This window comes from Spermophilus citellus (genome assembly GCF_964194105.1).
Source record: "Spermophilus citellus genome assembly, chromosome: 2".
Lineage (NCBI taxonomy): Eukaryota > Metazoa > Chordata > Mammalia > Rodentia > Sciuridae > Spermophilus > Spermophilus citellus.
This window is the reverse complement of record NC_138183.1, coordinates 158,487,081-158,514,916: the sequence shown is the minus strand read 5'-3', so window position 1 is coordinate 158,514,916 and position 27,836 is coordinate 158,487,081. Positions and strand designations below refer to the sequence as shown.

The 27,836-nt window shown below is 38.2% G+C and overlaps 1 protein-coding gene across 4 annotated transcripts in view; it reads left to right on the top strand.

Annotated features, from left to right (window-relative positions):
* The window catches only part of SDHD (succinate dehydrogenase complex subunit D), a 98,842-nt gene that overhangs the window by 8,033 nt on the left and 62,973 nt on the right, over window positions 1–27,836 (top strand). The window contains exon 4 of one of the 4 annotated variants that reach the window (XM_081266046.1): window positions 3,073–4,000. The exons of the other annotated variants lie outside the window; for them this stretch is intronic. Within the exon in view, the coding sequence (XP_081122172.1) occupies window positions 3,073–3,238 (166 nt within the window). The 3' untranslated portion in view covers window positions 3,239–4,000. Of the gene's footprint in view, window positions 1–3,072; window positions 4,001–27,836 lie in introns of those variants that run through there. 4 annotated transcript variants of the gene reach the window in all.

The window sequence follows — 27,836 nt, the reverse complement described above, 5'->3', positions numbered from 1 at the left end:
CTAAAGAAATACATTTTCATCTCAGTTGATTTCTTGACTTCATTTCCTTCCATTTACTAATTCTCTTATCCTTTTCACAGAAAAAATTACTTGAAAGAGTTGTCTATGCTCCAGTTCCTCAGCATCTAATTTCTTTCTTTTTTTTTTTTTTAATACTTTTATTTTATTTATTTGTTTGTTTCTACGTGGTGCTGAGGATTGAACCCAGGGCCTCGAACGTGCTAGGCAAACACTCTACCGCTGAGCCAAATCCCAGCCCCAGCATCCAATTTCTTTAACCTTTATTAGGCTTTTTTCTCAACAGTTCACTTAAGTCATTCTTACCAAAGACCTTGATCTTTCCAAATCCTGTTGTCTATTCTCTGTCCTCCACTTGAACTTTCAGCAGCATTCAACTCAATTGACTGTTCTCTCCTTAAGTCAACTTTTCTCTTTCTGGATTCTTTGTAGATGTTTCTCTCAGCTCTTTGTCCTCTTTTCTGATCTCCGAATGATAAAGTCACCAGAGCTCGATCTTGACTTTCTTGACTTTTTTTGTGGGGGAGGGGGTGCTGGCAATTGGAGATTGAACCCCTAGCCTTGTGCTTGCTAGGTAAGCCCCTATCACTGAGCCCTTTAAAAAATATATTTTTTAAAAAAATTTGAGACAGGGTCTTGCTAAGTTGCCTGGGCTGGCCTTTGACTCATGATCCTCCTGCTTCAGGCTCCTGTGGAGCTTTTTTTGATGTGTGTGTGGGGGGGTGGTACTGCAGATTGAACCCAGGGGCACTTGACCACTGAGCTATATTCCCAGCTCTTTTTATATTTTATTTTGAGAGAGGGTCTTAGGGCCTTGCTAAGTTACTGAGGCTGGTTCTATACACACAGTCTTCCTGCCTCAGCCTTGCATCACCATGCCTGGCTAATCTTGACTTTCTTGATGTTCTATATAGTTTACCCAGACAAACTCAGTTTTGACCTCGTTTCCTGAGCTGCATACTTGTTTATCCCATTGTCTAATTGACATGTCTATTTGGATGTCTGAGCGTCATGCCCAATTTAATATTGCCCAAATCATTCTTTTTCTCTTCCAGATTTCTCTTGATTTCCCCTTAAAACCTCCTCCTCTATTAAATCTAATTGCTCAATCTAAAAATCCTAGAATTCATTCTAGATATTTTTTTTTGTCTTACCCTTTAGTTTCCATTAGTTCTCTCTTCAAAACGTAGCCTGAATTGTGACTTAACATCACCTCCTTGGTCAGAGTCCCTTTAAACCAACAGTCTTGCTTAAGTCACTTCAGTTACTTTCTGCTTTTGTTTTTATCTCTTCCTGCTTTCCATTCGCACACAGTAGCCAAAGTGACATTTTTAAAGTTAAATCAAATTTTTCCAAAGAGGATATAAATGGTCAATAAACACATGAAAAATTGGACAATATTATTTGTCATTACAGAAATGCAGATTAAAAAACCCCACAATGATAAAACTACCAAACACCTACTCAGGATGGCTGTGGAAAAGAAAATGGACAATTACAAGTGTTTCTAAAGATGTAGAGAAGTTGATACTCTCATATATTTCTGCTAGGAATGTAAAAATGTTATACATTTAGATATACCGTAGTAATTCCAATGAAAGTTAGTAATCATGTTACTCAGTAATTCTACTTTTAAGTGTATACCCAAGAGAATTGAAAATGTTTCCACCTGAAAACTTATATAAGAATGTTTATAGTACATTATAATAGCTAAAAAGTGTAAATAATCCTAATGTTCATCAACTGATAAATACCTGAATAAAATATGGCATACTCATACAATGGAATATTATTCAGCTATACAGAGGAATGAGGTACTGATACATGCTGCAATGTGGGTAAATATTGAAAAAATGCTAAATAAAAAGAAGTTTGACTCAAAGGCCACGTATTGCATGATTTCATTTATATGAAACATTTACAGGGAATAGGCAAATCCAGAGACAGAAGCAAATTAGTTGTTGGGTAATGGCTGATGGTAGAAAGTTTCTATTTGGGGATGACAAAAATTTTCTGGAATTAAATAGTGATGATAGTTCACAACTCTGACTATAATAAAAATCACTGAATTGTATAGATGAAAAAGTGAAGTTTATGGTATGTAAACTATATATCAATAAAATTATTATCTATAAAAATAGTAAAATTAGATCACTCCTTACTTAGGATCCTCCCTGCTTAAAACATGCTCCTGGTTTCCTATTTCAAATAAAATTTAAATTTCTGACTTCAAAGCCCTAAGCAATCTACCCCTGCCTTCCTTTGATCTTTCCTCATTTCCTCTAATCTTTTCCTTATGTGCTCCAGCTATACTGTTCCTTGTGTCCCCCATACTGTTCTTTGTATGCTCCCCCTATATGACCTTCAGAGATACCAGTCATTGTCACGTTTATTTGGACTGTTCTTTAAGTCATTCTTTCTAATATATTTCTTCAGTTAATATTATTGCAGCTAGGGATTGAAGTTAGAATCTCAGACAAGCAAGGCAAGTGCTCTACCACTGAGGTAGACAATATATATTGTCTAATATATTTCTTCATACTAACATATATATTTAATTTTTTTCTTTCTTCTTTGTTAGAAAATTTATCCCATAAAGGCAAGGAATGATTATTTTCATTTTGTGTACTGGCACATAGTATCTCCTATTCAAATATCAATTTGAATATTTTTCAAATTAATGAAAAGCTCTATAGTTAAACACTAACTATACTTTGTAAACAGGGGAGCATTCAGTTATTGTTTCTGATATAAATGACTCTGGAAAATTGATTTCCAAAAGAGTAAGAATATATCTTTATGACATATTAGGAAAATCTTGATATTTCTTCATTTTGGTTTATGACTTTTATTACCATGAGTTTGGTTTATTGTCTCAACAAAAATATGGAAATAATTCCACCTATCCCCTAAAGAAGCAAACAGTTACTGGCTGGACAGAGAGAAATTGCATTTTTAAACTACTGGGTTTTTTCTGTTGCTGTTGTTTTTAGATACATTATCTATTAGCCTTCCAACTTCACTCATGTGTGATTTTTTTTTCCCCCCCTGTAGGGGCCTTGGACAAGTTGTCACTGATTATGTTCATGGGGATGCATCACAGAAAGCTGCCAAGGCAGGCCTTTTGGCACTCTCAGCTTTAACCTTTGCTGGGCTTTGTTATTTCAACTATCATGACGTGGGCATCTGCAAAGCTGTTGCCATGCTGTGGAAGCTTTGACCGTTTTGACTTGAGAATTGATTGTATGCCTCTGCCTCTGCTCTGTCATTCAGCTCACAATAAGGAGGAAATAAGAGAAAGTTCATTGGTGGGCAAACCTTCTAATCACATGGTTATTTTAGAATTGTTGAGGAAGAGGTTTGAGAGGAAATGTGTTCAAGAAATTATGAGACCCAGTTCTGCATTCTAGTGAGTTAATGGGGTTGTCTTCAAGTTCATGAGATTCACAGTATGACTAAACTTTACATATGAGCTTTTGCTTTTGTCAATCTCTTAAAGAGAATTTAGCTTTAATATTATCAGTATATGATCATTTCTTCATTTGTCTTGGAAATAATGGACAAAGGGAAAGACTGTTAATTCATGACTTTGCAAAAAATTAGATGGTGTTTACTTTTGGAAACTTCTCTGTCTGTCCAGTTGATACCAGCTACTGATGGTTTTATGTCCTAGGGAAACTTTATAGGAGATGCTAAAATCTCAAATTACAGATTTCTGTATCCTAGGAAAGAAAGATTGGAAAGCTTCTGAATATAGAGATGCTCAAGTTAGAGAAGAAGTCTTCCTTGTAGACATATCAGAATATTACAAATTCTAAACAGATGTAATTCTCCAATGTGTTTTACTTGTCCTAAAATAATCTGTCCACAAATATAAAACTAATAAATTACTTTCCCACTGTGGGAATTGGTAATAAGAAAATGTATTCCATGAAAAGAAATTTTTTAAAAAAATAATAAAATGTTGTATAATAAAAATGTATTCTACTCTTTTATGTATTAGCTGTGCTTAGTCTTTTTTGTTTGTTTGTTTGTGTTTTGTTTTGTTTTGTTTTAATTTGGTATCTCACTATTTTTCCAAGGCTGGTCTTGAACTCCTGAGCTGAAGTGATCCTCCTGCTTCAGCCTCCCAAGTAGCTGGGACTACAGGAGTACACTACTGTGCTTGGCCCTAATTTTATTTATTAGAATTACGTGTTGCATTCATAACTCTAAAACGGAACTGTTTAAGTTTTGTTCTGGGATTTAGGAGTTAAGTAAATCAGACACAAAGTACTATAATGAAAAAGACTTACATGTGATAAGTAGAAATAATAAGTATAAATAGTTTGTTATGAATAGTATATGAAGATTTAGTAGTATGAATTAGAAATGTCTAGCTCATGATGATTTGTGGGTGCCAGCTTGAGTGTTTTTCCTAATAATATAGAATATTGAGGTAGCTTGTTTCGCTCACCAAAGAATTAAAACCAAGAATCAATAAATGAGATGGACTCAAACTAAAAAAGTTTCTTCTCAGCAAAAGAAACAATCTGTGAGGAGGTGAATAGAGAGCCTACATCTTGGGAGCAAATTTTTACCCCTCACATATCAGATCACTAATCTCTAGCGTATATAAAGAACTCAAAAGCTAAACACCAAAAAACAACCCAATCAATAAATGGGCCAGTGACATGAATAGATACTTCTCAGAAGAGGGTATTTAATCAACAAATATATGAAAAAATGTTCATCATCTCTAGCAATTAGAGAAATGCAAATCAAAACTATTCTAAGATACCATCTCACTCCAGTCAGAATGGCAGCTATTATGAAGACAAAACAATAAGTGTTGGCGAGGATGTGGGGAAAAAGGTACACTCATACATTGCTGGTGGGGCTGCAAATTGGTGCAGCCAATATGGAAAGGAGTATGGAGATTCCTTGGAAAACTTGGAATGGAACCATCATTTGACTCAGCTATCCCTCTCCTTGGTCTATACTCAAAGAACTTAAAAACAGCATACTACAGGGACACAGCCACATCAGTGTTTATAGCAGCACAATTCACAATAGCTAAACTGTGGAATCAACGTAAATGCCCTTCAGTAGATGAATGCATTAAAAAAAATGTGGCATATATACACAATAGAATATTACTCAGCAATAAAAGAATCAAATCATGGAATTTTCAGGTAAATGAATGCAGTTGGAGAAGATAATGCTAAGTGAAGGTAGCCAGTTCCCCCCCCCCAAAAAAAAATGGTAAATGTTTTCTCTGATATAAGCTGACTGACTCATAGTGGGGTAAGGAGGGGGAGCATGGGAGGAATAGACAGACTCTAGATAGGGCAGAGGGGTGGGAGGGAAAGGGAGGTAAAGGCGGGGGGTTAGCAATGATAGTGGAATGTGATGGACATCATTAGTCAAAGTACATATATGAAGACATGAATTGGTGTGCACATACTTTATATACAATCAGAGATGAAAATTTGTGGGGTTTTTTGTTTTTTTAAAGAGAGAGAAAGAGAAGAGAATTCTTAACTTTTTTTTTTTTTTTTTTTTTTTTGGTTTTCGGCAGACACAACATCTTTGTTTGTACGTGGTGCTGAGGATTGAACCCGGGCCGCACGCATGCCAGGCTAGTGCGCTACCGCCAGAGCCACCTCCCCAGCCCGAAAAATTTGTGTTCTATGTGTGTAATATGAATTGTGATGCATTCCGCTGTCATGAATTTAAAAAATAAAAGTTAAAAAAAAATGACCTCCAGCAGCTGAGGTAAACTTGAGAGTTTGGCCATTTCCTGGCCCACGTGCCAGTTGATTTGGTTATTAGGATGGAGCTGATTCTGTCTGGAAAATCAGTGGTTGCTATGAACTGCTAAAGCAGCAGTAAAATGAGGAAGGGACTATCTGCATTAAGGGGTTCCTGAGGGAAGCAGGAAATGATGAGAATTGTGCTTTAGGAAGAGGTTAGGTGACAATTAGTACGTTTAGGATGGTTGATAAGCTAGAGCAGAAAGAGATGGAAGAGGGCAGAGGTAGAAGAAAGGACCTGAACTTTGGCAGTGGAAAGTAGGAGTCAATTTCTTTCCTTTTTTGGTACTGTATTTTATTTAGAGACAGGGTCTCACTGAGTGCCTTCCTTTTGCGGAGGCTGACTTTGAACTCATGATCCTCCGAGTCGCTGGAATTACAGGCGTGCACCACTGTGCCCAGCTAGGAGTCAATTTCTAAAGATAAAGTTTAAGTCAAAACCATTCATTCATTTCATAGATGTAAGTATCTCATGTAATTGGCACCGTGGATAAAAAGGGAATTTTCTCTGACTTTTAAAGGGATTTATAGTTAATTGAGGCAACAAATGAATGGTTAAGTGACAAGTGAAATCATGGTTAAGCACATACTGCTGTGATAAAGTGGACAGTAAGAAATTTGCCTTAAGTTTTCTGGAAAAGAAGATTTTTTAAAATTTTAAAAATAATTTTTAAAAAAATTATATTTAAAACATTTTTTTAGTTGTAGATGGACACAATACCTTTGTTTTATTTATTTATTTTTTATGTGGTGCTGAAGTTTGAACCAGTGCCTCACAAATGCCTTGTAAGCATTCTACCACTGAGCCACAACCCCATTCCAGGAAAGAAGATTTTTGAGCTGGGATAGAAGCTGACAGTGGCCAAGGAAGCTGGAGGGAGGTGTGAAGACAGGAGGATGGTAGATGAAACAAGACAGCTCGTAATTTGGTGTTACTGTAGCAGAGCAAGCGAGTGGTTGTGGGGGACCTTATATGCTATGGCAAATAATTGAGACACTATCTTGATGGTGATAAGGTGTCTTCATAGTTAAATTTTTATTTGTTTTTGGTACTGGGGCTTGAACCCAGGGGCACTTTACCACTGAGCTACATTCTCCCACCCCCATCCTTTTTTTTTTTTAAGAGTCTTGCTAAATTCTTAAGACTAGCCTCAAACTTGTAATTCTCCTGCCTCAACCTCCTGAATTGCTGGTATTACAGGGATGTGCCACTTATTTTAAATAAGTTATGCTTGTAGCTGTGTGAAGTATGGATTTGAGGAAGGTAAGCATGAAAAAGGAAACTAATAAGTCAGAACATAAATGATAAATTCAGTAATTTAGTACCCAGAATGAAGGAGACACATTCAAGAGATATTCTGAACTTGGAATTAACAAATTATACTGGGGTGTTAAAGATAGAGCAAGGAAGAAATCTATTCTCAGTTTTTTGTTTTAAATAGGTGGATAAGAGGTGATCAGAGGGAATTTTTGAAGAGAAATTAATAGTGGGAGGGATATGTAATTACTGAAGTTTTGAATTTGTGAGATAGGCCAAGAAGAAAATTTATAGACTTCTGTTTCTGCAACATGGTGAACAATTTTAGAAAACATTTTAATATGAAGCCCGTGGGAATGTTAACAGGAATACTGTTAAAAACACTTGTAGGGCTGGTGTTACTGCTCAGTGATAGAGTGCTCGCCTCACACGTGCAAGGCCCTGGGTTCGATCCTCAGCACCACATAAATAAATAAATAAATAAATAAATAAATAAATAAATAAATAAAGTTATACAAAAAATAAATACACTTGTGAGCTTGAAATCTCTAAAGTCAGAGCAGAATAATCATGCAAGTAGAGAGCTAAGCAAATGCTGAGGGCATCAGTTGTACTGGGACCATCACCTACTCTAGGTGAATAGAGTTCTGGTCTGGAGATGGAGATACAGGGACCAGGAGCAAATCCTTGGGCTCAGATTGGGGAGTTAGAGTGGAGATTTCATAAATCCAGGAACTATAATCTTACCCTCTCTCTGAGGGTGAATTAGAAAAATTTTTTTACCTGAAAATGCAGAGAGCAGAGAAAAGCTGTCTTTCCTTGGTTCTGATTGGAGGAAAGAAAGTCTTTGAGAATATGTGGTTAAGGACCAGTCCACATGTGGTCTGGATCCTGAATTAATACTGTCTGCATGTCTGAAAAGATTACATGCTACAAATTTAACATTTACCTAGTTGGTAAGACCTGCAGTGCTTGGTAGAAATAAACCCAAATCCTCACTGGAGGAAGATTCCCCCAACACAGGCCTCAAAAATCCCTACAATCTTTTGATTAATATGAACTTGCAGAAAAAAATTGTAATCTTTTTTTTTTTTAATGCATAGAGGAATACCTTAAGTGAGTCAGCACAAGAAACCACATCTAAAAAGAATGCAGATCCTGGAATTTTCAGATACACAATATAAACATAAAATAGGTGTAAACCTAAATATAAGTCAGTTGTCTGGTCAGGGATCAGAATGTCTTTGAAGAAGTAGTTTATGCTTGGCAGTCTTCATCTATAGACTCATGAGAAATAACTGTTTACTGAGGAAAGATATTCGTTTCTCTGGAGACCTATTGAGTTGTCAGGGTCACTTCTCAATGGGGCTGGATATTCAGGTCCTAGGATCTTAAGCACCTTTGTATTAGGCTTCTCCACAGCTGTGTACCTGATGCTTAAGAACCCCCAAACAGCCATTTCTAGTGTTGTTCCAAGGCTTTTATTGGTGTCTTTTTTAGTTTTATTGGTGTCTTTTTAAGTTTCCCAGTTTTATACATTGCTGGAAGTGATAGAAGTCTCAATATATCCAATTCTATCACTTTCAGAAATATAATTTGTATAAGAGAATATGAGATTCATTTTTTATAAAATATAACAAGATCACACCATATCAAAGATAGAATCCTTTAGAAGATGAGTCTAGCCCATGAAGTCTTCTTATAATAGATCCAAGGGGTCTTCACCTATAATGGTTTAAAATGAGAGAGAAGATATTGAGGGGCTGGGGATATAGCTTACTTGGTAGAGTGCTTGCCTTGCATGCACAAGGCCCTGTGTTCTAATCCCCTGCACCACACACACAATAAAAGATTTTGAGAAATAAATTATAATATCATTAGACATAGGCATAAAACTTAGAATAAAGGAAGTTTTAGCCTACTAGAGATTTTGATGTTGTATCAATATTCTCATTTACCTCTAAATATTTTTAAATTTCATCCCTGATTTCTTCTGCTATTCCTTTGCCATTCGATAGCATATTATTTCATCTCTGGGTGTTAAGGTAGCTTCTGTTTTTTATTTTATCATTGATTTCTAATTTTCATTCCATTTTATCATTGATTTCTAGTTTTATTCCATTATGTTCTGATAGAATACAAGATATTATCTCTATTTTTTTGTATTTGCTAAGAGTTGCTTTGTGGCCTAAGATATGTTCTGTTTTAGAGAAGGCTCCATGTGCTGCTGAGAAGAAGGTGTATTCAGTCATTGATGGACGAAATATTCTATATATGTCTGTAAAGTCTAAATTATTAATTGTATATTTTAGTTCTACAGCTTCTTTATTTAGTTGTTGTTTGGAGGATCTATCCAGAGGTGAGAGAGGTATGTTAAAGTAACCTGGTATTATTGTGTTGTGGTCTATTTGATTCTTAACACTGAGAAGGGTGTGTTGGATGTACATAGATGCTCCATTGTTTGGGGCATAAATATTTACAATTGTTAATTCTTGTTGATGTATAATTCCCTTAATCAGTATGAAATGTTCTTCTTTGTCCCTTCTGATTAACTTTTGCTTGAAGTTCACTTTATTGGATAGGAGGCTAGAAACCCCTGCTTGTTTATATGAGATCCATGTGAATATGTTTTCTCCCATCCTTTTACCTTCAGTCTGTGATTGGTTTGCTCTGAGGTAGAGCAAACCACAATCCCTGGTACCAAACACACACACACACACACACACACACACACACACACACACACAAGAGGCCAGTTGGGGTTGTGGCTCAGTGGTAGAGCGCTGCCTAGCATGCGCAAGACTCTGGGTTCGATCCTCAGCACCACATAAAAATAAATAAACAAAATAAAGGTAGTGTATACAACTAAAAAAAATTTCCTTACTTAAAAAAAAATAGCTACAATGAAATACCATTTCTTACTCACTAGAATGACTATTTTTTTTTGTTATTTTAAAGCCCAAAACAGAAAATAATAAATATTAGGGAGTATGTGGAGAAATGAAATGCTTGTGTAAAGCCACTGTGCAGAGTGTATGGTGGTTCCTCAAAAATAGAATTACCATATGATCCAGTAATTCCACATCAGATTGAATCCACATCAGGCTGAATACCCCAAAGAAATGAAAACAGGGTTGTATACCATGTTCACAGCAGCATTATTCACTATAGCTAAAAGGTGGAAACAACCCCAGTGCTCATCAGTGGAAGAATAAATAAGCAAACTGTGGTATATACACACAGGGGAATATTATCCCTCTTAAAAAGAAAGGAAATTTGGACAGACGCTATGACAGGAATGAATCTTCAGAACGTTCTGCTAAGTAAAATAAGTCGGTCACAAAAAGACAAACACTGTATGTGCTAGTCAGCTTTTTGTCACTGTGACCAAAATACCTTACAAGAACAACGTAGAGAAGGCAAGATTTATTTTGGCTCATGGTTTCAGAAGATTCCGTCCATGGTTGAGTGGCTGCAAGGCAGAAACATCTGGGAGGAAGGGTGTGGTGGAGGAAAGCTGCTCAGCAGGAAGGAGGGAGGGAGGGAGAGGAGAAGAAGGGGAGGAGAAAGAAAGCTGGGGAGATGATAAGCCCTTCTGGGGCACACTCCTATTAACCTACTTCCTCCAACTAGGTTCCCCCCCCCCCCCCCCCCGTAGTCAAGGGCCTTCATGATCCAATCATTGCCTAAAAGCATCACCTCTGAACCTTGCTGCACTGGGGATCATGTATTCAAAATGTGACGTTGGGGAACATTCCAGATCTAAACCATAATACTATATGTGAGGTACTTAGAGAGGTCAAAGGGATAGACACATTACGTAGAATGGTGGTCCCCAGGGATGGGAGGAGGAAGAAATGGGAAGTTATTGTTTAATGGTTATGGAGTTTCAGTTTTGCCAAGAAGAAAAGAGTTTGGGAGATGGTGATGGTTGTACAACATTATGAATGTATTTAATAGCAAATTGTGCATTTAAAATGGTTAATTTAGTAAATTTTATGTTATATGTATCTTGGTATAAGTAAAAATTGGGAAAAGATCTTTTATTATTAAAAAATGTAAAACTTAGCCGGATGTGGTGGCTCATGCCTGCAATCTCAGTGTCTTGGGAGGCTGAGGCAGGAGGATCATGAGTTCAAAGCCAGCCTTAGAACGTAGTGGGGTCCTAAGAAACTCAGCAACCTTGTCTCTAAATAAAAAATACAAAAAAGGTCTGGGGATGTGGCTCAGTGGTTAAGTACCCCTGTGTTCAATCCCTGGTACCACCCCCCACCAAATGTAAAATTTACACCAAGAGTACTCATCTCCTTGCATATAGCTTATTCTGTTTCTCCACCTCTCTTTTTTTCTAATGGTTTTTATTTTACTTACTTATATTGTCTAATTATGTGCTCATGTCACCTGAAAGTAGTGATACATTGTTCTTTTTTCCCTTATGTTTATTCCTCATTAAAAAAAAATCCCATTATTTTAAGGTGAGTAACTCCAATTAATGGAAATGAGAAAGAACAGGAAATCTTGCTTTATCTTAGTTTTAATATGCATATCTTTGCTATTTAAGAAAGAATGTTGGCTCTTCCTTTTATGCCTATTGCTGCTTTTCAGCTAAAACAAACAGGAACCCTCAACAAAGGACATCACTCAGTACTCACTCAGAAGGAAAGGAAAGACACATACATTGACATACATACAATGGTACTGGCTTTCTGGAAATTAATTGCATTATATAACCAGGACTTTTAAAAGACTAGTGATAATTTACCTAGGAATTCCAATTTAAAACTCTATCCAAAGAAGATGATGAGATTGTCAAAGATAGATGTGCACGCTTTAATACGCATGAAATACTCCTTATTATTTTGGAGTTTTACACCTGTTATTCCCCAGCCTCTTTCTCTGTTGTTACTGCTTACTGAAAAACATGGACCCTCTCTTTTTCTAAGCCTCTCTTACAGCAAGAGGTGGCCATGTTTTTCAGTTCTGGTCAATAAAATGTAAAAAGATTTTACATTTTCTGAAAAAGATGTTCTCTGAAAAAGATGTTCTCAACCAAGGCTTTAACTTCCCTACTGAAACCTTTTCCTGTCTTTAAAATCAATCAAATAAGAATGTGATACTTGAAGCTATTTCAACCATACTGTGACACAAGTCAACCCACCGGAGAAGTGACAAGCCAATATGCCCACAATGATATAACAGAAAGGCAGAAGGAAACCGGGTGTTGGATGTCATCAGTGATCTGTTGCATGCACCCAGCTGGGTCCACCTACTACCTTTAATAGGACATATTCTGCTTTAGTGTTCTTTTTTGTGTGATAGAGTAATGGATATGCTGTTATTTGCAACCTAAAGGAAACCCACCTAATGTGTATGAATGTCCCATGATTAGTTAAACTGGTCTTTCAGTTAAATTTTTAGGCTTGATTTTTTTTTTTTTTTTTTTTTGGATACTCGGGGTACAACCCAGGGCTTTGCGCATGCTAAGCAAGCACTTTACCACCAAGCTCCATCTCTGGATTTTTAAATTTATTTTGAGACAGGATCTTTCTATGTGATTGAGGTTGGACTTGAATTTGTGATCTTCCTGCTTTAGCATCCTGAGCAGCTGGAATTACAGGTGTGTTTCATTGCACCCAACAAATTCTATCTTTTTTCCTATCATAAATAATAGTATGAGAAACATATTGGGATTACATCTTTGTCTTTTGGTCAGCATTTTTTTTTTTGTCTGTTCTTGTCCTCTGCTTCTGAGAAATTTATTCAAATATGTCTTCTGTTATAATTTTGACAGAATTAATTTTGCTTTAACTCCTTTTTCTATGTTTTTTATTTCTTTGAAGTCTTTTCCTTCTTCCCTTTCATTACATCTGTTTTACCTTTCATTTTAGCCTATATTAATTTTTTTCTGTTAGAGTTCATATCTTCCTCAATTCCACTTAATACAACCAACAATTTTCCAGTGTCTCCCACATCTTCCCCTACTCCCCCTGGTTACTGGGGGAAAAAAATTTTCAGGTGAATGCAGAGCTTTTGCACTGCTAGAATATTTTCCTTTCTCTTGTTTTAAGCTTTGCTTTTTTTTTTTTTTAAATAGTTTCCATGCTGCTTTTTCCCATCATACTCAATTTTAAACAAGGTGGTGTCTATTCAGTCATTGTTTGTTACCAGGCACAGTAAACCAGTATCTCTTTTGGTTCTGCTTACTGTATGGTGGCCTTATGGTTGACTCCTCCTTTGAAGTCTACATCTGGAGGGCAGAATAATGCCAACATATCCCAAAGACACTCCCAGTTTCGAGCAAATTTTCACTTAGCATACTTCTGCTCTGTTGAAATTGCACCTCCCCCCTACTCCTACTGCCTGGGTTTCTATTAGTCTCAGCTACTCTACTATGGAAAAAATAGTGCTTAAAAAAAAAAATGAAATCCAGGTAAGGGTTTTCTTATTTCTTCCCAACTCTAGCACCAGGGCTATGCTTAAGGACTAGTTTTCCTAAGCATTCTGTCCAGTTTATTTTTGGGATTCAAATGAATGAAAGAAAAAGACACACAGAGAGACAGACATGGGGAGAGAGATGAAGGAAAGCAACTACCCACGTGATTTTCCTTGTCTCTTTCCCTCGCGCTCTCCCCCGCCCCTCCTCCTTTTTTCTCTCCCTACAGAGGGAGGGGGTGGTGGTGGGTTGGTGGGTGGTGGTGGGTGGTGGTGGGTTGGTGGGTGGTGGTGGGTGGTGGTGGGTTGGTGGGTGGTGGTGGGTGGTGGTGGGTTGGTGGGTGGTGGTGGGTGGTGGTGGGTTGGTGGGTGGTGGTGGGTGGTGGTGGGTTGGTGGGTGGTGGTGGGTGGTGGTGGGTGGTGGTGGGTGGTGGTGGGTGGTGGTGGGTGGTGGTGGTGGTGGTGGGTGGTGGTGGTGGTGGTGGGTGGTGGGTGGTGGTGGGTGGTGGTGGGTGGTGGTGGTCAGTGAAGCGGGCAGGGGAGACTGATTAAGAAACAAGAAAACTGCGCCGTCTAGTGGAAAGAAAGAGATAATCATTGCGAAAGAATTTAAGAACCAGTTTCCAAATCCAAATCTTTCCTTGATATTTCAATAGTTCACCAATACAAATAATTCTTATACCACATTCTTAAAAGGAAATTGGATTGATAGCTGCTACTGTGAATAAGGAAGGAAGTGGCACTTTCTTGTCTATCAATTGTCCTATTTATGAATATTCTTTTCCTAAAAAGATGGGTGTGAGTGATCGCTTACATAATGTCAGTGTTGCCGCCTCAACCATAATTAAACTATATTAGTAGCCTTGTCAAATTTGAGGCCAGAGCATTTCCTCCCCTCTCCAAACTTGTTATTTTCCCTCGAGGCTGTCAGAGCAGAATTATGGGATTATGTGTCATTGGTTTATTTCCTCTGTGACTTAGAAGCTTGGAGAACACAATAATTTTTAAAAACTACTTAGCTCTTTTGCTTTATCTAACAAGCTTAGTAAATCAAAATATTCTTCAGGCCAGATGAGAGATAACCACTAAGTTATCTTGGACTCAGTGTACTTTTTTATTTAAAGGTTTAAAAAAAATTTTTTTTTAGTTATAAGATGGACACAATACCTTTATTTTATTTATTTTTATGTGGTTCTGAGGATGGAATCCAGGGCCTCACATGTGCTAGGCGAACGCTCTAGCACTGAACCACATATCAGTGTACATTTTAACCCAAATATTCTCAACATCCCACCTAAACACCATCAGTATGACCTCTGTCTTTTTACAAGATCTGGGAAATTTTTTTTTTAAGAAGTATATATATATATATATATATATATATATATATATATATTTTTTTTTTTAAAGAGAGAGGGGGGGAGGGGGAGAGAGAGAGAGAGAGAGAGAGAGAGAGAGAGAGAGAGAGAATTTTAATATTTTATTTTTTAGTTATTGGCGGACACAACATCTTTGTTTGTATGTGGTGCCAGGCAAGCACGCTACCGCTTGAGCCACATCTCCAGCCCAGATCTGGGAAATTTTAACTAGTAAACTTACCCCAATTTTTTTTCTCATTTCCATGTTACGTAAAATAAATGCAAATAGAACAAAATTTAAACCTTCTATGCAGGTAATATAATGTGACTCAGTGGTAGAGCACTTGCCTGACATTCATGAGGACCAGAGTTCTATTGCTGGCACTGAAAAAAAAAAAAATTCATGGAGAATTTCTCAGCTTTTAAATTTTAGAGCCCACGTTTCTGAGTTGATGAACACCTGGTGACAGATATATATTTTAATTGTGGATTTTCCCTTCTTTCCTTTTACATTATTTTTATACTAAAATGCTTTTTAAAAATATTTATTTTTTTTAGTTGTAGTTGGACACAATACCTGTATTTTATTTATTTTTATGTGGTGCTGAGGATGGAACCCAGGGCCTCACATGTGCTAGGAGAGCGCTCCACTGCTAAGTCACAACCCCAGCCCCATATTAAAATGCTTTTTACATCTTATATTCTGTTTCTCCATTAATGTTGTCTAAAAACATTAATTAGCATTGTGTCATTAATCTTGACTTTATACATGTGCAACTTTTTTTTTTTTTATGGCACTGAGGACTTTGCCACAGAGCATCATCCCTAGCCCTTTTTTATTTTTTATTTTGAGACGGGGTCTCACTAAGCTGCTGAAACTGACCCAGGACTTGGGTTCCTCCCGCCTCAGCCTCCTGAGTTGCTGAGATTCCAGCCTGCGCCACCTACCCCCCTCATGTGCATCTTCACTTGCTTCCCAGGATTTGCTTTCATACTTCTACTGCTCCCACTGTGAATATGGCTAGGTACATTCATCTGCCATAGCTCAACGATGCCATTCCTTATTCATAATCAAAACTGGGATTTCACATACATTATTTTATTATTCATTCATATATAAAAATTATTTGAGCATTTACTATGTACCAAGTACTTATGCTGGGCTCTGGGGATACAAGGATGAAGAAGACACCAGAAGCTCACAGGCTCACTGGGGAGGCAGGTAAGACAATAGACAGGCATTGTGCTCAAAATTAGACTTCTGGTAATGGCTTTCTTCTTTGTAGTCTTCTTCTTCTTTTCCTTCTCTTCTTCTTTTTTGGTACTGGTGATTGAACCCAGGGGTGCTTTACTATGAGGTATATCCTTAGCCCATTTTATTTTGGGATAGTGTCTCCCTAACTTGAATCTTCCTACCTCAGCCTCCCAAATTCCTGGGATTATAGGCAGGCACCGTTGCGCTTGGCTGGGTTTTGTTTCTAAGCAATTTTTTAAAAATTAGGAAGTGAGTATCTTGACTAATGATGGGAACTAGATTTTTTTTTTCCTCTTTGACATTTGTATTGTGTGTGTGCATAAAAAAATGACTGCATCAACATTTTAGTTTATAAACTAGTCCTTAAGAGCATAGCCGTGGGGCTGGGGTTGTGGCTCATCAGTAGAGTGCTTGCCTAGCCAGTGTGAGGTACCGGATTTGATTTTCAGCACCACAAATAAATAAATGAATAAAATAAAGGCCCATCAGTATCTTAATTTTTTTTAAAGAGCATAGCCAAACTGAATCTCTAATGGCTAATGGGACAAATTTAAGGATCTGACCCTTAAACTTGAAGCCTAGATCCATGTCCCCTGAAGAACCATTAAGCTCAAACAAGAGAGCCCAATAATAGACAGTCAATGGTCTTCTTTCTCCTTTTCAACATAAAGCCCATCCCAATGCCAGGTGCAGTGGCCCCTGTCTGTAATCCCAGCGACTTGGGAGGCTGAGGCAGGAGGATCTTAATAAGTTCAAAGCCAACCTCAGCAACTTAGCAAGGCCCTGTGCAAGTCAGTATAAAAATAAAAAGCATTCAAAAAAAAAAAAAAAAAGGCCTGGGATGTGGCTCAGTGGTAAAGCACTCCTGGGTTTAAACCCCAGTACCCACCGCCAAAAAAAAAAAAAAAAAAAAATCATCAGTATTCAATAATGCCAGATAAAGAAAGGATTCCTGAAAAAGCACAAGCTTTTTTTGTTGTTGTTGTTCCTCTTTCACTTATATTTATGTTGTAACTAACATGTAAGAGGGATTCCTCTTCCTGTGATGCTTTTAATTTTGGCATATTCGAAGTAGAAATGGATTCGGTGGCCTAAGTGTTATGCTCCAGGCGATAAACATCTTAACTAGAGAAGTGAGTCCGCAGGACCATGAAACTTATGAACCAAGATCAGTCACCCGGGTAGTAGAGCTGCTCAATGGGATAATTACTTTCTCTTGAGGTCATTTCCCTTGAAATTGGGTGGAACTCCCCACACCTATTGCTCAATTTGGCAGCTGCAAAAAAGTGAGCAAAGACAATATGCAAAATCTGTGAGTATTTGATTCATCATAGTAGTTAATCCATTTTTTAAAAAATATTTTTTAGTTGTAGGTGGACACAATACCTTTATTTTTTATTTTTATGAGGTGTTGAGGATCAAACCCAGTGCCTCACACATGCTAGGCAAGCATTTTATCACTGAGCCACAACCCCAGCCCAGTTAATCCATTTTGTTTTGAACTTTCTTTTATATTCTTTAAACAAATATGAATTATTAGAAACATATTAGCAATTAAAAAGGAAAGATGATTAGGGAAAGGACTCAGAACCTTAGCAAAAACTATTCTATTTGGGGAGTGTTGGAAATGAATTTAATTCCAATTTGGAGGTGAATTTTGGAATGAATTAGTCCTGTGCTCTCTCAAAAAAAGTCTGTACATTGGGGGGACAGTGTGATTGCTTTTGAATGCCAGTAGATTAACTAGTAGTAATGCTAGTTAATCTAATTATCTATCTCAAGGTTTCAATGTCTCTTTCTAAAACTTAACTCATTTCTTTTCTTCTTTGCAAAGAAGAAGTAAACTTTAATTTCAAAGCTGAATTTGGGAATTGAGAATACACAGATTCTTTCTCAAGTTCTAAGCTAATTAATTTTAAGTGTTGTTAGATGCCTGCAGAACTTGAGGTCATGAAAATGAGGTCTCCCAACAGTATTAGTGGCTATATAAGAAGAGGAAGAAAGAACTATGCTAATATGCTTTCTCAGCACCATGTGATGCTCTCTGTGTTGGTGTAGCAAGAAGGCCCAGACCTTCCCCATATGCTGAACAGATGCCAATTCTCTTCTTGACTTAGTCTCCAAAACTGTGATCCAATAAACTTCTATTCTTTTTAATTTTTTTTTTTTGCAGTTGTAGATGGACATAATACCTTTATTTTATTTGTTTACTTTTATGTGTTTCCTGGATCAAACCCAGAGTCTCACGCTGCTAGGCAAGCGCTTTACCACTGAGCCACAACCCTGGCCCTAAACTTCTATTCTTCACAAAGTACCTGGTCTCAGGTATTTTGTTATAACAACAGGAAATGTGCTAAGGTACCTCCTTTCCCTCTTTTTTTTTTAATTCATTTTTTTTTTTTTTTAAGAACTGGAGATAGGGCTGGGGTTGTGGCTCAGTGGTAGAGTGCTCGCCTAACTTGGCAAGGCACTGGGTTCGATCCTCAGCCCCATATAAATGTAAAATAAAGATATTATGTCTACCTAAAAAAACTAAAAGATAAATATGAAAAAAAAAGAACTGGAGATAGAACTTAGGTATGCAAAGCCTCATGTATTCTAGGAAAGTACTCTGCCTCTGAACTACATCCTCAGTCCATATTCCAATTTGTTTAATGTTTATAGCTTTAAGAAGGAGGTGGAGGGAGCTGGGGTCATGGTTCATTGGTAGAATACTTGCCTAGCACTTGTGAGGCACTGGATTTGATCCTCAGCACCATATAAAAAGTAAGTAAACAAATTAAAGGTATTGTGTCTATCCAACTTAAAAAAAAAAGAGAGAGAAGGAGGTAGAAAATTTATAGGAACTCAGGAATCTCTTGAAAGGACAGGCTATAGGAGTCCAATCTTGTGCCCCAACATTCAAGGTAAGGGAGTCTTGATTGGAGGAAAACTGTTAGAGTCTGTAAACAAGTCTGGATGGCACCTGGCATTTTGCCAGAGGGAGTGGTCTGTGAATTAACGCCAGCGAGCCATTAAGTGTGGAGATTCCTTATTGGTTGACTGCTGTATCGAGTTTATGTTAATTAGATAAGCTGTGTGGAATGTATAAATACCTCTGTTGTCCTGCAATAAACGGCTCCCACTCCTGCTGTATCAGTCTACACAAGTTGCTGTCACCCCTCGGTTAGTTTGCTGAAGCCGGACTGCAGCAGAAAACAGCATGGTTTTTCATCAGTTTCCAGCAATCTAGAACATCAGTTCTAGATTCAGTGGCAGGGAAGACTAGGAGTTTTGTTTCCCTGCCATAGAACTGCCATAATGGCTGGAGTTGGAGTCAGTGATTGAGTCTCTGCCCTGATGAATTGAGGAAGAGAAAAAAACACAGCTCTTAGTCTGTTAGTAGCCTGGGCTGGAACCCACTTTCTCAGGGAAGACTCACATGCTGGGGAAGTAGCTACATCAAAAGAGTCTGAGTTGGAGAACCCCTGACGGAACCCAACAGGGGGACATGAGCTTGACCTCTCCTGAGGAACTCTTTAGACTGTAGTAGAGAGTGGAAAGTCCCTTTAACTTTCCTCAAGACATCTGTGACACTAGCTCCCAGAGTGACTCTTCCAGGAACAACCTGTCTAGTAGCAACGATGCCATCCTTCAGTCTCAACGCCAAGCAGACCCTAACCTCTTGGACAGGTATAGTCACACAGGGACTTCTGAATACCTCAGAGAGGGTTGGGGCCTTAAGAGATGGAACTGGACTTGCATGTGGGGGTCTGAGCATCACAATTTGTGGGAGGGCATTGGCCACGCCTCCAGCTGTGCAGGTGAGCACTACAGTTACGTGAGTAAGTAAGGCAAATTCAAACTTAAATAAGAGACTCAGTTCTCCCTGTTAAAAATAAGGGAAGAGATATGCTCTGGTCTCTTAGAGTATTTACTTTAGAAAACTTGTAAGTTCTTTCCTACTCTTTGAAGTATATGAAATCCTTTTAAAATTTAAATAAGCCTTTGCCCAGGGATGTTTTTTTTTAACACTTGGGAACCTTTTTTTTTTTTTTTGCGATGAAATCATCCAGGGAAGATAGTATCTTGATATTCCAGTTTCGATGGGAGGGTAGGAGACTAACTTCAGTGAATACCTGGCTCTTTTTGCAGGTGCAAAACTATTTTCTGTCAGAAAGATAGGATAAGTTTATTTCTCCTTTGTCTGAAACCAATTAAGTAGCACAGATGGCTGCCCCTATTACCTGGTAAATTTAGGATGAGCTATGTGTAATAAGTGGTGCTGCCAGGTCCTCTTACTTGAGGACTGTTTACGGTTGGTCTTGAGAACACGTATGGAATGGGTTTTTCTGCTTGACTATGTGAAAGGGTGAGATTCCTTTCTGTCTTTGCATCTGCTAATGGGCTGCATGGAATGTGCATCACACTCTGGTTTAAGGCTTATTCAATAATAAAAATGTTTTCTTTCTCTTGCTTTGTTGAGAGGTTTTCTGGGTTGGGAAAATATTTTTTAATTATATTTTCCCAACACACACTTATACCACAACCCAAAAGAAAAGTTTATATCCAGTTAACTTTAAAGATTTGACTTTTAAATGATTCCCTCAGATTTTACCAGATAATCTCCTTATCTTTTTGTCTTCTGTCTTAGTGTTTCCCACTTTGTTTTTTTTTTATTTAAAATAAATTTAAAAAAATGTTTGTAGTTGTAGTTGGACACAATAACTTTATATATATATATATATATATATATATATATATATATATATATATATAAATATATTTTTTTTTAATGTGGTGCTGAGGCTCGAACCAGGGCCTTGCACGTGCAAGGCAAGCACTCTACCGCTGAGCCATAACCCCAGCTCCCCCATTTTCTTATATTGTCTATCTCTCTTTTTTCTGCTTGAAAGACAATGTTCAAATTAAGATAAAACTATGACCCTCATGCAGACATAAAAATGATCATGTGTTAAAATTTTATTCTATTCATTAATCTATAAGACTATGCTTGTCAACTTTTTATCACTATGATAATGTACCTGAGATCATCAACTTATAAGAAGAAATGTTTATTTTGGCTCATGGTTTCAGTCCACAGTTTCTTGGCCTTGTTAATTGGGGCCTCTGGTAGCCCACTACATCCTGATGTGGGTACAGCAATGGAGGAGGTCTCTTTACCTCATGGTGGCTGGGAAGTAAAAAGAGAGGAAGGGGCCAGGGTCCCAGTGTACCTTCCAAGGGCACAGCTCCAGTGCCCTAACTTCCTTCCATTAGGCTCCACCTCTTACAGGTTCTACCACTTCCCACTAGTTCCAGGGACTGGCAGCCAAGCCTTCAGAACATAGGCCTTTGGGGTCATTCAAGATCTGAACCATAGGAGAAGGAACCAGGAAATTTGTTTTTTAAAGGACAGCAATTTTATTTTTTTATGACTTTATTTTATTTGTTTATTTTTTTATGTGGTGCTGAGGATCGAACCCAGTGCCAAATTCTGCAATTGTTTTAAAAGAGGTTCTGAAGAATGGACACATTTACAAGTGAGAAATATTAAAATAAAAATAAAAGCAGAGGTAAAGCTGGTTTTCTAGGAGGGAGGGAGGAAGTCAGTGGCTCTTCCATCAGATAGGAAGGAACTTGCATGTCTATAGATAAAAAATTACTTTGCAGTGTTATTAGTCATTTATAACTTACAGAATGGAAAATAGCTTCTATGGATTTGGAGTCAGATAAATTAAGGGATCACCTCAACACAATGTATAATTTTTTACTGAAATACAAAATTTCCCCTACAGTCTTACTCTTTTTTTTTTTTACGATAGAAAAAAACTAATAATGTATGTCAAAACATTTTTGAGAAGTTGACAGTAGGTAGTAATTGCTTTGTCTTTTTCTTCACCAGAACAAGCCTCTTACCCAAAATCTGATTATTAAATCACCTACTCTAGGAAGAATTCACTAACTCTACGTGGCATGGCTCCATCAGCATTACCACCATCATTAGAAAACATTTTTGTGTTTAATGTGCCATTGTTGTGTCTGACATTTACTGTCAGCATAAATGATTGTACTTCTGTGAAACCATGAATAACTGCAATAGTTATTAGAATCACTAGTAATGATAAAATAAATAAGTAATTGCTTTTCTTCAGTGGCACAGTGCCACATAGCTAGTGTGATTAATTAAAAGAAAGGAAAGAGCCAATTGGAGAAGCAGAATTTTATGAGATTGATGGATGCTTTTGATATAGTAAAGAACTAGTCCACAATGTCTTTTTTTGTATGTTTTTAACATTTTTCAAATATGCTTTTTTTCCCTCACAGAGTCATATTTCCTTGAAAGAAGGTACTGTGTATGGTTCATCTTTGTATGCCTGGTGTCTGGTACAACGCCTGGCATATAGTAGGTGCTTAGCTATACCTGCCAAATGACCAGCTTTCTGACTCTAAATGTCTCAAGGGCAGGGTCTTCCTGCTGTCTTCCTGGCATGCTCCCTGGATGTTGTTTGTGTGCTTTTTTCTAAGATCTCAAAATGTCTTTTTATTTAGAAATTCATTTTATCTCTTCTCCATGAGGTCCAAGGATACTCAGTACTGTAAAAATTATTAGGAAAACCATATGGCCTGGTTGAAAGAGCATTGGGTTGACTAATGCCAGGGACTAGCTGTGTGACTGCCACAGTCTGGCTGGGCACAATTCATGAGCCACTTGTCAAGCAGAAAAGAACTTTATTTTTAGAACACACACTCCACATCACAGGAGCTCTTCAGGAATTCCCTCAGAGCCCAACTGCCACCACCGGCTTCCCACAAGCCTCTCAACCCCCACTCCTCCTCCCTTGAGGACGATTGGCTGGGTCATGTGGGCGGAGCCAAAAGAGTCCCCCAATGAGCAGCTCCGTGGTCTGAAAGGGCGGGTTAACAGCCCAATGAGCATCACCGCAGAGGAGCCAATTAGCTGGCAGCTGGAAGTTTGCTGGGGCCACGTGAGCCAATCAGCTGGAAGTTTGCTGGGGCCCTTTCAGCTGTGGCTCTCAACATGTGACCTTGGAGTAAACATTTCACTTCTTGAACTTCCATTTATTATTTCCTCTGTACTTCAGTTTACACTTCTGTATAATGGGGATTATAGTATCTCTAAATCTTTTGAAATCGTGGCATTATGAGTATAAACAAGACCTGTTCCTTAAATTCTGTGAAAGGATTTGGACAAATATAGGCTGCAGTTAATTTTGGGTCTCACATGATTTTAACAATAAGCATGTACATTGGTTGCGCACATTATTATGAATATGTATGCAATAGGTTTATGCCTCACTTGCTTCGGGCATTGAATATACACTTTCTTCATAGTCATTATTTTAAACAGGAAAATTTCATAATCAATACCAGGGCTGTCTGGAGAAGGCCTTTTCTTTTGGTACTAGGATTGAACCCAGGGGTACTTTACCACTGAACTACATCCCCGGCCCTTTATTTTTTGAGCCAGATAGCTCCCTAAGTTGCTGAGGGACTCACTAAGATAGTTAGGATCTCACTAAGTTTCTGAGGCTGTCCTGGAACTTGTGATCCTCCTGCCTCAGCCTCCTGAGTAGCTGGGATTACAAGTGTGTGCCACTGCCCCTGGCAGAGGCCTTGTTGAGGAGGTCTACCTATGTATGATTCTGCACATGAAAAGCTCCGTTGCAAATGCAGGGCAGGTTTTTACAGAGAAAGTAGATGGGAGATTAGCTAGGTCCTTTAGCTATTCAGCTTGCCTGGGAAACAACTCTCATAGGCCAGGTTATCTGTGAGCACAGTGTGGTCAGACCCAAAACCGGGAGTCGTCCTGGATTCTCCCCTATTGTATCCTATGTCTAACCCATTGACAGATCCTTCCAACTTTCCTCCACAACATTCGATTCTGGGTTCCCTCTCCCTCCACTCCTGCATCCTACTCTGCTATCATCCTTCTCCTCCTGGGCTAGTGCATTTTCTCCCAAATGGTTTCCCTGCTCTCATCTTTGACAAGTTAAAATCGATTCTCCTCCCAGTGACCTAAGTAATCTTAGAAACATAAATCAGGGTGCATCATCCCTCCTGATAAAAACCCTTCATTAGCATTTAGATCAAATTTACATTCATTTCCGGAATCAGCTTTCTGTCATATAACAAAATACCAGAGGCAATTAGCTTAGAAAGAGATAAGGTTGATTTTGGTTAATGATTCTGGGAGTTCCAGGCCCTGACTGAGGGCAGCATGTTATAGAGGGGGCACATAGTGGAGCAAACCATTCACCAGAAATTAGAGCAAGAGAGGAAGAGGAAGAGACCAAGGTCCCACAATCCCTTTTGAGGGCATACCTCCAATGTCATAAGGACCTCCCAGTAGGCCCCACTTAAAGGCTACATCACCTCCCAATAGTGGCACCCTGGGGACCAAGCTTTTAATAAATGGACCTTATCCAAACCACAGCATTTCCTGAGTTCATGGAGCCTCTGACTAGTCCTGATTGCTTCTCCACCTCATCCATGACCACTCTTCTTTTTGCTAACTGTTCACTGGGGACTGTAGCAGCTTTCCCTGCCTTATGTACAGCCCAAACTTGCTCTAGTTTCTAACCTCAGCACTAACTCTTCTCTTTGCCTGAGATGCTTGTCTTCATATTCTTGATATGGGAACTTTTGTCTTGGCCTTCAGATCTTAGTGTAACTATCACTTTGTCATAGAGGTTCTTAATTCTTCACATAGCATTTTTTTTTTTTTTGTACCAGGAATTGAACTCAGAGGCACTTGACCACTGAGCCACATCACCAACCCTATTTTGTATTTTATTTAGAGATAGGGTCTCACGGAGTTGCTTAAGTGCTTTGCCGTTGCTGAGGCTGGCTTTGAACTTGGATCCTCCAGCCTCCTGAGCTGCTGGGATTGCTAGCATGCACCATTGTGCCTTTCTCCCCATAGCATTTTTTGCTGATTTTATTTTATTTGGTACCAGGTATTAAACCCAGGGGCACTTTACCACTGAGCCACATGCCCAGTCCTTTTATTTTAAGTCAGGTTCTAAGTTGCTTAGGGCCCTGCTAAGTCGCTGAGGCTGGATTTGAACTCATGATCTGCCTGCCTTAGCCTCCTGAGTTGCTGGGATTATAGGTATACATCACCACACCTGGCTACTATTTGATATTTTGATCTCTAAAAAATATTTTCTGTCTTAATTTCTCTCTACTAAAATGTAAGCTCCTTGTGAACCAGAATTTGTCTCTCTCATTTACTGAATCCTTAGCACCTACAAATGAGGCTGGTTCATAGTGGGTGCTCAGTAAAGATTTGTTGGATGCATGAGAGACATTACTCAAATAATTCTTCAGTTGATTTTTCTTCTATCTGTGGGTGAAAATAACATTTGAGCTTCAGGGATGCAACACAAAGCTTCCAACTTGATGGGCTAGTTGGACAGTGGGGTAAGGAGGTGAGGTGGCAGGTCAAAGATTGATTGGCAGTTGGAAGTTTATTCTTTGGAGGGAGGGAGAGATCTTGGCAGAAAGCTCCCTTTTCTGTTAATCAAGTAGTCTTTGTTTTGTACGTGCCATGAAACATTAATCTTGGGTCATTTGTTAATGAGAATAAAGTTTTAAGGATATATATATATATATATATATATATATATATATATAGCCAGACTGCCAGACTGCAAAGAAAGGAAGGAACCAGGAAACCATACTCTGGTGAAGCTTGTGAGTTTGGCAGGCAGCCTACCCTTAATCACTACTTAGAGGAGTGAGGAAATTCTGTCCTCGCCCTAGCACTATGGTTGTTATTGCCTTTTTAAGCAACTTGAGAACACCTCCCATAGATTAACTTGGCCTTGGGAGCCTGTTTGTTAGGAACTTGACTTATAGATATTTGTGTAGCTAAATGATATAATGCCTGACATATAATAGGCATTAATAGGGAAGAATTTTCTAGCTTGGATATAACCATTCCTTTCAGGGTGCCCCAGGGAAGGGTAGAGCCTGTCTACATTCTGGAATTTGAGGGTGTGAAGTTTTATCAAAGTAAATAAGGAATGCTGAGCAGGGAGGGCCCCGTGTTTGTTCTGTACATCACGTACCACCTGCAAAGCTGTCCTTAGCCCTATGTCTAGCAGGTGTTTGGTGTTCTCTCTTCTATAGTAAACCTTTAACCATGAAAGATACTGAGGCAAACAGCCATGGCTAAATGACAGGCAAAATCCTAAATTACAGATTAGGTAGATCCTCTGCCCCTCAGTTCAAAGAGCTGAGGCTCTTGACTAGAATCTTCAAGTCTTTGCAGAGTTTGAAAATGTGTACATTTTATTGATTGACTTGCTTTGTCTGTAAGAAAGTATTACTCCCTGGAATTTATATTTTTCTTCTTCATTCACTTATATATATTCATATATTGAGCACCACCAGTTAAGTAGCAGGTTTTGCTCTGGGTGCTTGGGATGTAATAGTGAATAGAACAGAGACTCCTGCCCTGTGGACCAAAATTCTACTGGGGAATAGAGACAATAAATAATAAGTATAGTATGTAAGTAAATTATAAAGTGATGGCTTCGAAGGATATGAAATTGATAAACCCCTGATAAACCCCCAAGATAGTGTGTGACCCGGGAGGAGGAAGGAGAGAGAAGACGAAGCTTTGATCCTTCCAATAAGTCATTTTTCAATAACATGACAGTGAAACTACACATTGATCTTGTCTCTGTGGCAATACAATGACTCCTGGAGGTCAGATGAGTACTGGACTCTGCACCCTGAACACTCCATCCTTGCCCCTGTAAACATAAGCATTATACTGTATGTGACAGTAAATCTGATAACCAAGATGGCTACTAGGTTACCAATAGTGTGGGTGGCACATATATAGCATGGACAAAGGGATGACTCATGTCTCAGGCTGAACAAAGCTGGATTGTGAGGGATTTCATTATGCTGCTCAGAATGGTGCACAATTAAAAATTTATGAATTGTTTATCCCTGGAATTTTCATTTGATATTTTTTTGGCCATGGTTGTTCTTAGGTAACTGAAACCACGGAAAGAGAAACTGCAAATAGGGGGGGCTACTGTATTTTAATCTTTTTAGTACTATCGTAAATCGAATTGTTTTTTAAATTTTATTTGCAGATTGTTTATTGCTGGTATGTAGAAGCACAATTTTTTAACATGTTGATCTTATTATATTCTGCAAGTTGCTGAACTCGTTTATTAATTCTAACAGATGAGTGTGTGCGCGCGCGCATGCGCGTGTGTGTGTGTGTGTGTGTGTGTGTGTGTGTGTGCGTGCGCGCGCGCGCGCATGTATATTATGTAGGATTTTCTACATAGAAAATCATGATTTTTTTTTTTAAATAAAGACTTCTTCATTTCTAATCTGGATGCCTTTTATTTCTTTCTCTTGTCTGGCTGCACTGACAGGAACCTCTAGTATAACACTGAATAGAAGCTATAAGAACTGACAGGCTTGCGTACTCCTGATCACAGGGGAAAGCATTCAGTGTTTCATCATTAAGTATGATGTTAGCTGTAGGTATTTATAGATGACAATTATCACGTTGAGGAAGTTCTCTTTCAAGTTTGTTGAGAATTCTTATTATGATTTAGATTTAGTCAAATCCTTTTTTCTGAATCTATTGATATGGTAATGTGGTTTAATCCTTTACTCTATTAATACGTGAATTGTGTTAATTGATTTTAGGAAGTTAGACCATTTTTGCATTTCTGGGATGA